Source organism: Crassostrea angulata, chromosome 8 (assembly GCF_025612915.1).
Source record: "Crassostrea angulata isolate pt1a10 chromosome 8, ASM2561291v2, whole genome shotgun sequence".
NCBI classification, from domain to species: Eukaryota; Metazoa; Mollusca; class Bivalvia; order Ostreida; family Ostreidae; genus Magallana; species Magallana angulata.
The window spans coordinates 40,397,845-40,413,464 of NC_069118.1; the positions used below are offsets into that span (position 1 = coordinate 40,397,845).

The 15,620-nt window shown below is 32.1% G+C and overlaps 1 protein-coding gene and 1 pseudogene across 1 annotated transcript; both read right to left on the bottom strand.

The window, feature by feature from the left end:
• Positions 1-5,888: 5,888 nt before the first annotated feature.
• LOC128160642 (heavy metal-binding protein HIP-like) lies at positions 5,889-7,064 on the bottom strand. Its single transcript, XM_052823995.1, has 3 exons — positions 7,027-7,064; positions 6,776-6,912; positions 5,889-6,277 (listed from the first exon to the last, which is right to left on the bottom strand). The coding sequence occupies exons 1-3, from the start codon at positions 7,062-7,064 to the stop codon at positions 5,889-5,891; spliced, it is 564 nt and encodes a 187-aa protein (XP_052679955.1).
• A 2,893-nt stretch (positions 7,065-9,957) lies between these two features.
• On the bottom strand, positions 9,958-15,381 carry LOC128160959 (uncharacterized; annotated as a pseudogene).
• Between the last annotated feature and the right edge of the window lie 239 nt (positions 15,382-15,620).

The window sequence follows — 15,620 nt, forward strand, 5'->3', positions numbered from 1 at the left end:
CTGTGTACAAGCAGCACACATAACCTCGGACATCGGGTGAGACCTGCACCTGGCTAAACCTGTCAATCAAACTCTGTGTATTTGTTTTCATTGGATGGTCAGGCGTCTCTCTTTTGTCAAAAGCCAATGGAAAATTAATGACTTCAAGGTAATCGGAATACGTATTTGATGAAGCACACAATTTAAATGATAGAAAATTTATTAATTATTTGAACAAAATTAAATGTAAACATAGAAAGGTAATAAAAAAATTAATTATTATGGGAATCTATACGCATGATACTCAATTCAAATAGATTATATTATGATTTTATTATTTTATGTAGTAAAATCACCCTTCCAACTGTTACTCAATTACATAACAATTGATGACCTGGGGCTATAAATGTTCTGAGCTGTGTGCGCTGAAGCGACACAAGATTATCGGTCGCATGCGGCAATTGAATTAACACAGACTGGCCGAATAAACAAAGGGGTGGGAAAGTGAAACAAAATGTTACACATAAGAAACCACCAAAAATGATTTTCGACAGATCTTGCTATCTTTTCTCCAATTAAAAAAAAAATCCAGCGCGAGCACCAGTCAGCGGGGCGGGAGGAGGGGGGGGGGGGGGGGCAGCAATGAGTTCGCTTCCACAATGAAACTACAGTAGTGATTAATATGTGACCGATAGAATCTAATCTAAAGTTGTTTAAACTCATGTGAATATTTTTTAAAATAATCATCGAATGCCTCAATTCAGGGCATTCCTTTATCGTGCTAGCACCTACCGCAAACATGTAACATGGAACTTTGATTATAATTTGATTTGATTTTTAAACTACCTTATACGCTATCGTATAAATAAATGCTTAATCAACTGTACAAGTAAAATAAATTTATCTTTTCATCTTAAACCAATATAATAGTTGAAAACATAATAAAATATAGTTGTGTCCGTGCAAAATATGAAACATAAACGCGTCATAAGGTACATGTAGAAGAACACGAACCGACCGCGGATCACTTATCCACTTTCGCCGGATCTCCTCAGCCATGTGCGAGGGATTATCATCATTTAAATGTTTAATATTTGAGGGGGGGGGGTGTTGATTTAAAACATTAATTGTACAGTTTTTAAAGTAGTTTACATAAACAAACCAACCATTAGTTTATGTCTAACGATTTTTCCGATTTGGAGTAATATCGTTCATTAATATTCATTTACACTCAAATATTTAATTAAATATATACAAGTAGGACAAACTTTTATAACATAAAATTAAAACAGTTCTTGTATATACGGCTATATTAACTCAAACACGTTCATATGCATGTAAGTGTAAGTCGCGGTGTGCGAATCTTGTGTATTAAATACCCGCTTACCGCTAGGTAATGCAGCCGTCGCTGATCTCCTCGGCCGCGGGCAAAGAATATATTTCGTAAAGGTACAACGCACAGAAACGCACAGCTCACAACCAAGGAAGATTTGAAAAGTTTGCAATATAATGACCTTACTCTATCAAATAGAAGTTATATATTTTAAACTTAAACCCCACAATTGATCTTAGTCTATTATTGCTATAGAGAATGACATTGCTTTTATTAATTAAATGAACTATTTCTTACTTGACATCCAATCGTTTAATCCACAAAAGATTTTGTGTAATCAAAACTAAAACAATTCTTGAGTTCGCAGCTAAATAAACTCATATATGAGAGACGCAACTCTCGTGTATTAGATAACCGCTGACCGCTAGGTAGTCCAGCCGCGAGCATGGTGACCGATTTTCTCGGCCGCGGGCGAGGGAGAGCTTACGTAATGGTACACACACACACAGCTCTGATTCAAGGTAGATTTTAAATGCATGGAGTTAATAAATAAAATGTAATGCATAGAGTTTTTTAATTCCATATTTTGTGGTTAAAAAGAAAAGAAAAAGAATGTTTTGTTTTCCAATTGCCGTTTTTAATGATTGTGCACTAAGAACTGAACAACAATGACTTAAACTCCTAAAAAAAAAAGCATGTACTCCAACAAAAAAAAAATTCTTATAAATTAATGCCTCCTGTATAAACCAGCATACTTTCTGCGGCAACTTTATGCCAGTTGTACGCACAAAGACTTTCGTAAACTTGTCAAATGAAAACAGGTACATGTCAACATGTAAAGCTTTTTACACTCATACTACACAAATCACTTACAAAAAAATATTTTTACGACCTTTATGAGATCCCAACAAACAACTTTTCCAGCGACATCTATATCAAAATCCAAACCGTTTTTGAGTTATTAAGCAAAAACTTTTAGGGGCTATTGGCCCTTAATTTAAAGGGCCAGCCCTTTTTTATTGGTGTCAAATGAAAGCCCTTGATATTCTGCACAACTTTTATTCTACATGTTTTAACAAAATATTTTTCGTTAAAAAGATATAAAGGAAAATATGTCTAAATTTTTGCACTTTTTGGAATCCTGTTTTTGACCCCCTACCTTTTCCTAAATAAGGAACGTAATCCAAAAACAAAAACCGATGTATACAACTTCAATGTCTTTGTTATTCAAATTCGTTGGATTCCCATTCCCTGCTATCATAGTCTCGGAGCCTTTGTCTGGAAACCAAACGCCCTAAAAAATTTTAAAAGGGGAATAACTCGTTAACGGAAAGGGAATTCTAACTTTTATGAATTGGTGAAGATAGTGTTTTGTAAATTCCATTAGCCCTGAAAATTTGAGCAAAATCCGTTCAGAAATGAGCAAGATATGAAGCCTCAAAGTTCGCGTCTAGGAAGAAAAAAAAAAAAAGAAAAATAAGAATAATCTTAACCCGCACAATAATAGAAAGGTCTTCCGTTGGAAACGGAAGACCTTAATAAATTTTGTGGTAATGTAGGTGCGTTTCTGTGAGTTTGTTACGGATATGAAAAACTATATGTAGCGTCGGTGCATATAACTTCAAAATCAGCTGAGGAAAATAAAGTCTGATATCATGTTTAACATAACGAAATAACCCATGGGTCTTTTTTCTTAAAAAAAAAAACCATCCAATTATTCTACAACCCGGGGGGGGGGGGGGGCATTATTCTTCTTTACACCTGCTCAGATGTCGCAATCTACCATTTTTATGTGTAATTGTGCGAGGTAATTTGTGCGTAAAATGCAGCAATCAATACTAGGGTTAATAGATAAGTTGCGACGAAAAATTAATACGAACTTTGCCGCTTTCAATTAAAAAAAAGAATAGCAGAATACACTGTGTACCACGGTCAGTTGTGCAGTGAAATTTTACTGTTGGGCTAGAAGAGTTTCTATGACGCTTCTACATACTAGTAGTCAAACGGGCCATGGAAAACTAATAACTATTTATTTTATTATCATTTAAATAATACCATATGTTTTATCAATCAAATCCTAAAACCAAAATTTAAAAATGAATTGTTTTTCCAAACCTTTGCAGCGCACATTTTCAAAACCCATTCCATTACAAATTGCCTTGTAATTATTGTATCTAGTCACTATTTGTCGTGGCGTTTCATTTGCAGTTACCGCCACAAGGAGAGCGAAGCTCATCAACAAATAGCATATCCTGAAAATGAATTTCAAATTTACAACCGAAGTAAAAACAAAAGTTTTAATGAAATAATATTGTGTGTGTGTGTGTGTGAGAGAGAGAGAGAGAGAGAGAGAGAGAGAGAGAGAGAGAGAGAGAGAGAGAGAGAGAGAGAGAGAGAGAGATTTCAAATTTACAATAAAAGTTAAAACAAAACTTTTAGTAATATGATATCATGAGAGAGAGAGAGAGAGAGAGAGAGAGAGAGAGAGAGATTGTTTCAACAATTCGCGCATTGACACCCCTCGAAAACCATTGTCAACCTCCGCTTTTCGTCGGTTGACAATGGTTTTCTCGGGGTGTCAATTTGAACTGTTACCCTCCCAAACAGGCACTATTTATATAATGTCTCAGTAAAGCCTTTTTAATAGGCAACCAAACAAGGATGGGGTAATTGAAAAAAAGTATCTGAATTTAGTGTATTTTTTTTTTTACAGAAATTGGAAGTAATTTATAATTTAGTTTGTCTTCAAATACAAGTAATTGATTGTATTTAAATACATTCCAAAAACATTGTGTATTTTCAATTTCATTTCAATTACATTTCAATTACTTTTTTCTCAACTTTGTAATATAAAAAGGTGTCTTATAATGATGAATAGTATACATGTTTGGCATAGGCTTTTATTTATACAAAAATTAAATGTCTCATAATGTTTAATATGTTTATACAGCATGACACACTGCCCAGGGCAATAGGTAAAGGTCTAACTTTGTCAAGGCGTGAACTACTCTAGTACCCAAGAACTCCCCTGTTGTATACTCGAGGGAGTCTAAATATCACATTCTTGTGAATTATAGCCATTATTATTTATATACTAATATGCTGTACTGACGAAAGTTGTTCTTTCTGAATAAACATATTAATGTGAATAAAAATTAATTCACTATAGAGAGAATATTGCTCAGAAGTAAACATAAACTCAATGGTACTTGATGATTTTAATGTTAAAGACAATTTTTCTAGACATTTTCGAAAAATTATATTTGATCATTAAACTGAAATACAACCTTCAAAACGTTACCGTACATAAAGTCTCTTATATCCTAATGCTGTTTATATATGTATATGTTCTCAAGATTAAAAAAATAAAAATGAAGTAATTAATGTAATTAATTGCATTAATGAAAGTAAATAAGAATAATTACATTTTAAAAAAATCATTGTAATTGCAAGTTATTGATAAAATTGGCAATGTATTTGAAAATATTTCATCACTTTTCAAAGAAATCGACCCCAAACCTGCAACCAACATTTGAGAGCCATTTGTTGAGTTATATAAACGAGTTACAGAGATTACAATTCTTTGGTATTTAAACAAAGCTTTTGTTTACATTATGAATGTTGAAGTAAAAATCCAGTTTTAGACCGAAATGAATCTGTTAAAGGTTAGGAATTTTTGATTTATGCTTAGAATGAATAATTATGAAGATAGAAAAATCTGCTTTAAGAGGATTTTTACTGGTATATTAACCTATGTAAACAAAGACAGGGCCTCGTTTACATGATATAGAATTGTGAGCCCTGTATTTTGTTTTTAACTCTCCGTAAATTTTATTTGATTATTAGAATTGCATTCCATAAGCATTGTAAAGAATTAACAAAAAAAAAAAGAGAAATAGAATTTGACAAAAATTGTGAGCATGACCCTTTTAGATTCTTAGTTTCAATATAGATTGTTTTTGTGACGTTGCCGAACATTATCATCATCGTTTCAAGTCATGGTTTGGGAGTCCGCATTGCATAGTAATATTATCCCATATTTGCGACAGTGATGACATGAAGGCAAACAATGTATTGTTGTGTATAGCAAGCAAGTTATTCTATTTGAAGAATTTGTTGTTAATATGTTAATACATCGTAGTATTAAAATCTTGATGAATGCCTTGAAATATTTGTTCTTTTAAGATAGAAAAAATTCGAGTTGGTCCGCTGTAAAACTAGTTTCTCCTCCCTCAATAGTTACAGTGTACAAATTTCTGAGCTAGATTATGACTGAATTATTAAATTCCCAACGTAATAAATGTAACATTGTGTCATTTATTCGTCATTTATTATTCATTTATATCGAAAACCATTTGCTTATTTTCATTTTTGAGTTGTTTTTGTTGATTTTTTAAAATAACAAATTAACTCAAATGGTTCAATTGATATAATATCAAAATGTATTGTTTTTTATAAAATTTGGTCGGCACACAAATTTCTATGCATTATAAGACTATATCTTGCATTTAAAAAATACAAAACAATTGTATGTGTTAAGCTTCAAATGCTTTATTTTGGTATCGTTACAAATGTGTTACAATTTTGCTCCAGAAAAGTAACACCAACCTCCATGGGCATGCTGCCCATTGGTGCCATGGGTCCTGATCCAGACCTTATCGCCTTTCTTCATTTTGATGTTAGCATGTGAGGTTGACATAGGATATCCATCGTGACCCCTTCCATCTGTATGATTTAATGCAACTTTTTGGCCATTCAGCACAATTTCAGTGACGAAATATTTTCCACTTTTTGTTAACATTGTCCATGTAAAGGAATAGATCCCGTCTAACGGTGCTGTGAATATTCCGGAGATATTGTTGTAAGCGTTTCCTTCGTTTAATGAAACTTTATCAAAGATCACCGTCTCTTGGTTTTTCAAGTTTTGCAATGTCTTGGTAAGTGAAGATTGGAAAGCAATCGGATCTGTTTTAGGATTAGAAATAAAGTATTGTTAGGGAATTAAGAGAATAAATGGAAATATTAAAATTAGCAGTTAAAGATGGATGTCATTAGTCTCAATATGAATTAAAAACACCAGCTTATAGACTTTTACGTATTTTATTAAATAATTTGTACTATTGCGCATGTTGGGTAAAGCTTGCCCAGAAGTGACTTTCTACTACTTTTACGTTTTATTAGCTGAGCTTAAAATTCAACAATCAATACTTGTGTTAATAGGGAAGTTGCAACGAATAATTCTTATTACGTACATGTACTTTGCAGCGTTCAATTAAAACAAATTACAGTAAGCTATGCACCCGGTCAGTTCTACAACGAAATTTTACTATTGGGCAAGAAAGAGTTTCCATGAGGTTTCTACATAGTCATAAATAAGATTCATGAAGAACCCTGACTATACATACTACCATATGTTTCATCAATCCTAAAATCAAAATTTAAAAATGAAATGTTTTTCCAAACCTTTGCAGCGCACATTTTCAAATCCCATTCCATCACATATAGCCTTGTAGTTGTTGTATCTAGTCACCACTTGTTGAGGCGTTTCATGTGCAGTTCCCGCCACAAGAAGAGCGAAGCTCAACAGCAAATAGCATATTCTAACAACGATTTTCAAATTTACAATTAAAATAAAAAACCACAACTACTTAGCAACATTATATCATGAGAGAGAGAGAGAAAGAGAGAGAGAGAAAGAGAGAGAGAGGGATTACCTTGTCATATTTTTATTAGAAAAACCAACTGTTACCATTGCATTGCTTGGGATGAATTTTTATACAAAGCTCAAACCACTTATACTATCAAATTACTAACACGTCACGCTAAACGATCATTTGATGGATTTTTTGGGCACTTGTGCCAATTTTGAAAGCTTTGCTTGCAACCAATCAAATGAAATCAGCTCACACATTTCCATTTTATCTTACTCTTTTTATAATTATATTAAAAGGGCAGCAATAAGATTCTAAATGGAAAATATATCAGAGCGTATATTGTAGCAGATATACACTTACTGGTAAGAAAATAACATGTTAATTTAGATATGATAAAGAAAATAACGTGAAGGTAGATTAAGTTGGTTACAAAATTATTACAAAATCATAACACACATGATTACCAAATATTACCTTTGATATCTTTATATTTACTGAAATTGATATCTGTTTACCCAAGCCCCGAGTTCTATAAGATGAAACAATTGAGACGCAAAAATTATATTATCTAACAATTTTACCATATTGACAATGATTATTTTAAATTCCATTTTTGTAAGAGTGCAAGTTTTAAACAAGAAAATCACATTGCTTAACTTCAATTAACTGATCATATTTGTATTCTCTTTAATTGTACATATTTTAATATTGGAACTTAAAATCAGGTAGATAGTGCACTGGAAATGCTTGTATAGTAATATAACACAAGTATAACTTTTGTAAAAGATTTTTAATTTCACAATGTTTTGCTTTAAATGTATTTCTTCTTTGATACTCCATGGGTCCCAAATTGGCCAACAGGTCATTGCTCTCCATTACATACGCTACAATTGACAATACATGTAATTATACAGAGTGTTATTCTGATAAAATCTACATTTTAAGTATGTCATAATGCTAGCTTTGTATTAAAATAAATTTATTTCTGTTAATCTGTCAATTCTGTTAAAATCGATTAAACATAAGGGACACATATTTAAAAAATATCATTCATTAACCTCTTTCACTTCTTGCTAATACCATCGCACACACTTTTTTCATAAAACGAAACTTGATTAAAATATGATATGTACAGTTCTATATATAATTGATGTCAATGTGGATAACCAACAGTCGCCCATTTGAAATTCATACCACGATCCACCACAACCTTCACATTTGGTAAATATTGATTTTTTAGTTGGGTGTAGTTGCGTAAAAGGCTTAATTGCGTTTTTCCAGTAGTATCAGAGGGAGTATTAATTGTAATGACGTCTCAAATATATTCTAGCAAGTAAATCAATTCGATCTTTCCTTATTTATGCAGAACACATGTAAAGGTAATTATCATGATTTTCCTCAATAATACAGATAAAACACTAGACTTACATTTTTTGTAATATAATATCATAAGTTTTGGTTTTCATTTTGAATATAGGGAAAATACCATGTAATGTTTATCAGATAATTCTACCAAACCGAGATGAATAATTGACATTTTAACGAAAATACATAAAATATTTTGATTATTAAAACACCAGACAATACCACTTCCTGAAATGTTTGCATATGTTTATTGTAGAAACATTATCTTAAATGTAGATCATTCATAATTATATAGATATTGCTCCCCTGTAAAAAAGAAGGAAAAAGAGTCCATCGAATTCATAAGATACAATTCATATTGATTATAATAAAGTATTTTTATCCAGTCAATAGTACAATATATTTTACAATTGAAACCTGTTTTAGATACACATTCATGCTATCTTTGAACTATTTTTTTCATTTATTATCAAATAATATTTTGATTATTATTTTGTAAATACTATCAACTCACAAGCAAGTGAAAAACATTCCAAGATAAATTCATGGAATCAATTATTCCAAAACTGAAATTTTCTTTGGATTATAAAATAAAGTCCCCTCCGCCATAACGATCAGCAAGGTAGAAGAAAGGTAAGCATCGTCAGCGGTATTTACTTCTACTATCGTTCTATCATCTGCTTCCTTCTTCTTGTACCTGTCTTTTTTTTCTGTGCGAAGTTTTTGTTTAAAAATGAGGTGTTTTTTTTTCTTAGGCATTATTCAGATTTGCTTAGCTACATGTATATATATGACATTTCATATGGGAAACCATTTTAGATTAATTGTTCGTGTTATGAGTTAAGGTGTGATATATATTCTTCTATAAAGGACAAGGGATTTCCAGTTTTTTTTCCTTTGCATCTGTTGTTTACACCTTCATCACATTCAATTCATGCAACAGCATTTTCATTTAATATTTGCAAAATAGATCAAATGATATAAACATGCCCATAGCATTTAAAGCATATATAATGTGTCAATTTTCTTAATGGGTCAGATGCCAACTTTGTTGTCTCTGATATTCACATGAGTGACTTTTGCTGAGTACGGAGGTTGCACATTTTTCATTGGAGCCCCCTCGAAACACAGTGGGAAAGATCACCGACTACAGTCCAGCTGGCATTTGTGCAGTTGTACTGAGTCACATGAGTGACTTCTGCTGAGTACGGAGGTTGCACATCTTTCATTGGAGCCCCCTGGAAACACAGCGGGAAAGATCACCGACTACAGTCCAGCTGACATTTGTGCAGTTGTACTGTGGCCAAGCCTCCTCATGTAGATGTACGGTGACTGCTGACAGTCTGGCCTCTACCCACTTTGACTATACAACCAAATTAGCCGTAATCTTCATGATTGCCGCCCGCAGTGAGAGGGGATACGGTCCTGTTACAGGTAGTTCAGGTAGATTTTAGGTATCTTTAGTAAAATATATAAAGTCCTGGTGTTTAAATGGGAAAAAGTTTCTTGAAATTGTGTATTTACTTCATGTTGAATTCAGATATTAAGTCTTTTTGTATTAGTTTGGATATTAGGAAAACAAAAATAATTAAGATACATTTCTTTGCAAATAGCAAATTGTTATTTTTATATATTTTTGGTGTGAAATCCATCGTGACCCCTACCATCGGAATAATTTTATGCAACTTTTTGGCCATTCAGCACAATTTCAGACACGAAATATTTTCCCGCTTTTGTTACTATTGACCACGTAAAGGAATAGATTCCATCCATCGATGTTGTAAAGATTCCGGAAGTGTAATCATAAACGCTTCATTCGTTTAACGAAACCTTATCAAAGATAACAGTTTCTTCATGTTTTCCCTGGTTAATGAAGATCGGAAAGCAATTGTATCTAATTTAGGATTATAAATAATATATCTTAAGTAAAAAATAAAATGAAAATATTAAAAGAGTTTGAAGAAAAAGGACATAGACGCGATTAGAAATTAATATGATAATTCTCAATATGATTTAATAACACTACTGGTACAGTTTTTCATATAAATTTAAATAGTTCTATATGGCGCAAATGTGCTGGGTAAAGCCTGTTCAGATGTGGCTTTCTACCACATTGTTAGGCATTATAGCCAGGCTGGAACTAGCAGTCACTATTAGCAGCCACTAAGCCCGTAAAAGCTAATGGCCATTAAGAAAATCATCAAAGTACTGAGGGTACTCGAGCTGAAATTTATTATCGACGTCTTTTAATTAATTTCAAGATAATTAATGTATCAATAATTGTACGAGCATTGACAACTTCAGAGGCAGGATAGCTCGCCTTGATAAGAAAAATACATGCCTCTGTATTTAATAGAAATCAAATCAATATGTGTCCATACGGGTCATAAGTTATGAAAATAATGTTATCTTAAGTGCATTTCTATTAAAAATGTCCTATAAAGTAACATGAAATTGCATGATAATAAATATGACAAGATCAAGTAAATTACAAGGTGTATGCGGCACCACACATACGTATAGGTTTTACAACTATATTTGTTGTATATTCTTACCAAATTACACATTTTTAGATATTCGTCGTAAATTGGAAGCGAACGTCTAGGCAAACAATACTGACACTTTGTTTTTAAGCTCTCCCCTCCCTCCCAAAAAGATAATATGTTTACATTAAAGTTAAACATGTTTGTGTTTAAAAAATTTATCCCCGTTTCTTTTTACTACTTTGGAAACAACATGAATCGAATTTTAAAAAGATTTCCTATCATTACAATAATAAAATGAACAGAAATCTACCATGGTGATTTTATTTTAGTAAAAGATAGCGTCTGCCGCAGTCAAAAACGGCCAAAATATTAATCCCAAGGTGAAATTGGGATTATTTTGTCCAAGTCATGTTTTGACACGACCCTTCGAGGAAATAATATTATGACAATTAAAAGGTCCAAAATGCTTGCCCGAATTTTGTTAATTTTTAGCATTTCACAATGATATAGGGCTAAAAGTTTGATCAATTTCTCTTATATCTTAGTGTGCATAAAAGGAATACCATGGCAGTGAAGCGGACCTATAGGGCTATTATTTCCTGGTCTCAAATTTGGGTTGCAGGGGTACCATCATGTGGTCTAGAATCACTTGGATAATGTATAGTACCTTCCCATGTGTTCATAACAAGCGTTAGAGGGTGTCTATCACATCTAAGATTATTAATATAGCTCACCCTAATTTTGTCATTTTTTAAAATGTTAACAATGATAGAGGGGTAAAAGATGGGCCGTTATCTCCATTGTGTTTGAAGTGTGCATCTAAGGAATATGTGTAGCAATGGAGTGTAGGGAACCTATAGAGCATACATTTTTTTGGTCTCAATTTTGGGCTGTAGGGGTATCACCAGTAGTCCCTAAGGCTTTGGGATCATTTCAGGGATTTATATCCTTAATTATCCAACAATTTCCTCTGAGAGAGAATGTTAATTATTCATTGTGTATGAATGTGTTTTTTGTTTCTTTTTTTTTCAATTACGGAATGGTTATGCAACACCTGCGCAGATTTCTGATCACATTGGTGTAAATAGTGCAATTTGTTGTCCATTCAATTGTAAAATTGCGATAAAATATAGTTCAGCAAGCTGTGCATAAAATTTGTAAATCAAATATCATTTTAAGATAATAAAGCTATATAAAATGTTGTTCAGAATTATTTATGGTTATGTAACAAGTACTGCTCTGAAGATTTCTACGCTAGTGCAGCGTCATTTTCCCTCCATATGTCGATAAGAGAACAGTTTTAACAATAAATTTTGTTGCAATGTAGGTGCGTGTCTGTGAGTTTGTTACGTATATATGAAAAACTATATGTAGCGTCGGTGTATATAACTTCAAAATCAGCTGAGGAAAATAAAAGTAATTTCAAAGTCTAATATCATGTTTAACATGACGAAATAACCCATGGGTCTTTTTTCTTCAAAAACATCAAATTATTCTACAACTCGGGGGGAGGGAAGTTATTCTTCTTTACACCTTCTCAGATGTCGCAATCTACCATTTTTATGTGTAATTGTGCGAGGTAATTTGTGCGTAAAATGCAGCAATCAATACTATGGTTAAAAGATATGTTGAGAGGAAAAATTCTTATTACGAACTTTCCGCTTTTAATAAAAAGAAAAGAATAGCAGATTAAACTGTGTACCACTGTCAGTTGTGCAGTGAAATTTTACTGTTGGGCTGGAAGAGTTTCTATGACGCTTCTACATACTAGTATTCAAACGGGCCATGGACAACTCTGATAATAAATAATACCATATGTTTTATCAATCAAATCCTAAAACCAAAATTTAAAAATGAATTGTTTTTCCAAACCTTTGCAGCGCACATTTTCAAAACCCATTCCATTACATATTGCCTTGTAATTATTGTATCTAGTCACTATTTGTTGTGGCGTTTCATTTGCAGTTACCGCAACAAGGAGAGCGAAGCTCATCAACAAATAGCATATTCTGAAAATAAATGAATTTCAAATTTACAATCAAGGTAAAAACAAAAGTTTTAGTAAAATAATATTGTGAGAGAGAGATTTCAAATTTACAATTAAAGTAAAAACAAAACTTTAAGTAATATGATATGAGAGAGAGAGAGAGAGAGAGAGAGAGAGAGAGAGAGAGAGAGAGAGAGAGAGAGAGAGAGAGAGAGAGAGAGAGAGAGAGAGAGAGAGAGAGGAGAGAGAGAGAGAGAGAGAGAGGGAGAGAGAGAGAGAGAGAGTTTGTTTACCCTGTCATATTTTTCATGAGAAAAACAAAACTGCTTTGCTTGGGAGGATTTTTACCCAAAACTCAAACCACTTTTACTATCGCATTACTAACACCTCACGCTAAACGATCATTGGGTGGCTTTTTTTCGCATTTGCGTCAATTTTAAAAGCTTCTTTGGCAACCAATCAAATGAAATCAGCTCACACATTTCCATTCTATTTTACTTGGTTTACTTATAATATCAAAATAACTTTTTTTTTTATTTTGGGTTATTATTCTTATTTAAGATCTATGCGTTCATTTCACGTATTTTATAAGATTTTAAATGAAAATTAATTTAGAGCCTACATTGTAGTACAACACTTACTGTGGAATCATTAGATTTCATGGTGGCTCAATTTTCGTGGAATTCGTGGGTACCTCTTATCCACGAATTTACATCCTCCACGAATTAATAAATTGAAGTAATAAAGTCATGTTTCCTTTTGTAGATATAAGAGAATACACGAAATTACGTCCCCACGAGTCTGTAAAATTCTAGCAATCCACGAAAATTGACCCCCACGAAAATTAATGATTCCACAGTACTCGTAGGAAATAACACGTTAATTTAGACATGGTGATGAAAAAAATGAAGGAGAATTAAATTGATTACAAAATTGAGACAAAATTGATTACCAAAAGTTACTTTTGTTATTTTCATATTTCCTACAATTAATTCTGATTTCTTAAGCCCTGAATTCAATGAAAGGAACCAATTGACGTAAAAACTACATGTATATTATCTAACAATTGTACCGTATTGACAATGATTATGTAAATTTCATTGCTATTTAAAATACAAGTTTTAAACGAGAGGATCACATTGCCAAACTTAGATTAAGTTATTAAGTTTTTAGTTTCATTATGATATTGGATTAAATTGAAGTAAAAAATGCACTCAAAAATGGGTGTACTATAATATCACAAGGATATATTGAGTAAAATATTTTTTATTTCAAAATGTTTTACTTTAAATGTATTACTTGTACCCCACGGTTCCCACAATTGGCCAATTAATCATTGTTATCCATTACATACACTTATATTGACAATAGTTATAAAGTCATAATACTGATAAAATGTACGTATAAAGAATGTCATAATGCTTGCATTGTAATATAACAAATTTAAGCTCTTTTAATCGTAAGATTTTTGAAGCTTTCTCACAAATATTCCTATGTTTTTGAAACTGCCATACCTCCTAGGGCCACCATTTTCAAGAATATACTAGATATGGGAAAGAGAGAGAAAGAGAGACAAATAAAGAGAGGGAGGGAGAGAGAGAGAGAGAGAGAGAGAAGGATTCTGTAAATAAATTTATATAAAAAATTACATACCAAGGATAATTCATCTTTAAATCGTTTACAACATATGAGACAAATATTAATAATTATAATTCATTCATTAACCTCTTTAACTTCAAGCTAATACAATCACCGAAATACCTTTTTCATAAAACGAAACTTGATAAAAATATGATTTGAACAGTTCTATATACAATCGATTTCAACGTAGATAACCAACAGTCGCCTATTTGTTATTCACGCTACGATCCACTACGACCTTCACATTTGGTAAACAAAATTTTTTTAGGTTGGTATGGTAGCGTATAGGTTTTATCTGTTTTCCTTCCGGTAGCATCACAGATAGAGTTATTAAAAATGACATCTCAAAAAATCAAAGAAGTTTTGGTTCTTGTTTTAAATATAGGTAAACACCACATAATGTTTATGAGATAATTCTATCAAATTAAGATGAATAATTAACACTTCAACGAAAATACATGAAATATTTTGATTAGTAAGACACCAGACAATACCATTTACTAAATTTTTTGCATATGCTTATTGCAGAAAAATAAACTTAAATGTAGATCATTAATAACTACATAGATATTGCTCCACTTTAAAAAAGAAGGAGAAAGAAATCCATCGAATTCATAAATTAGATACAATATATATTGATAATAAAAAAATATTTTGCTCCAGTCAATATACTTTACATTTGAAACCGTTTTTAGATACATATTCATGCTTTCTTTTCAATTAGAACTATTTTTTGTTACATATATAAGCAAATACTATTTTGATTGGTATTTTTAAATACTAACAAATCAGCAAGTGAAAAATATTCCAAGATGGAGTCATTGAATCAATTATTCCAAACCTTAAGTTTTCTTTCGATTGTAAAATAAAGTCCCCTCCGCCATAACGATCAGCAAGGTAGGAGGAAAGGTCGTCAGCGGTATTTGCTGCTACCATCGTTCTATCATATGCTTCCTTCTTCTTTCATATGTCTTTTTTTCTGGTCGATATTTTGGTTTAAGTTTGGGGTTTTTCTTTTTTCTTTCTTCATACATTATTCAGATTTCCTTAGCTAAATGTATATATGGCATTTGATATGGTAAACAAATTTAAATTAATGTTTCGTGTGTTGAGTTAAGGCGTGATATACATTCTTCTTTGAAGGGCAGGGGTGTCACCATGAACGCTCCTCTGAT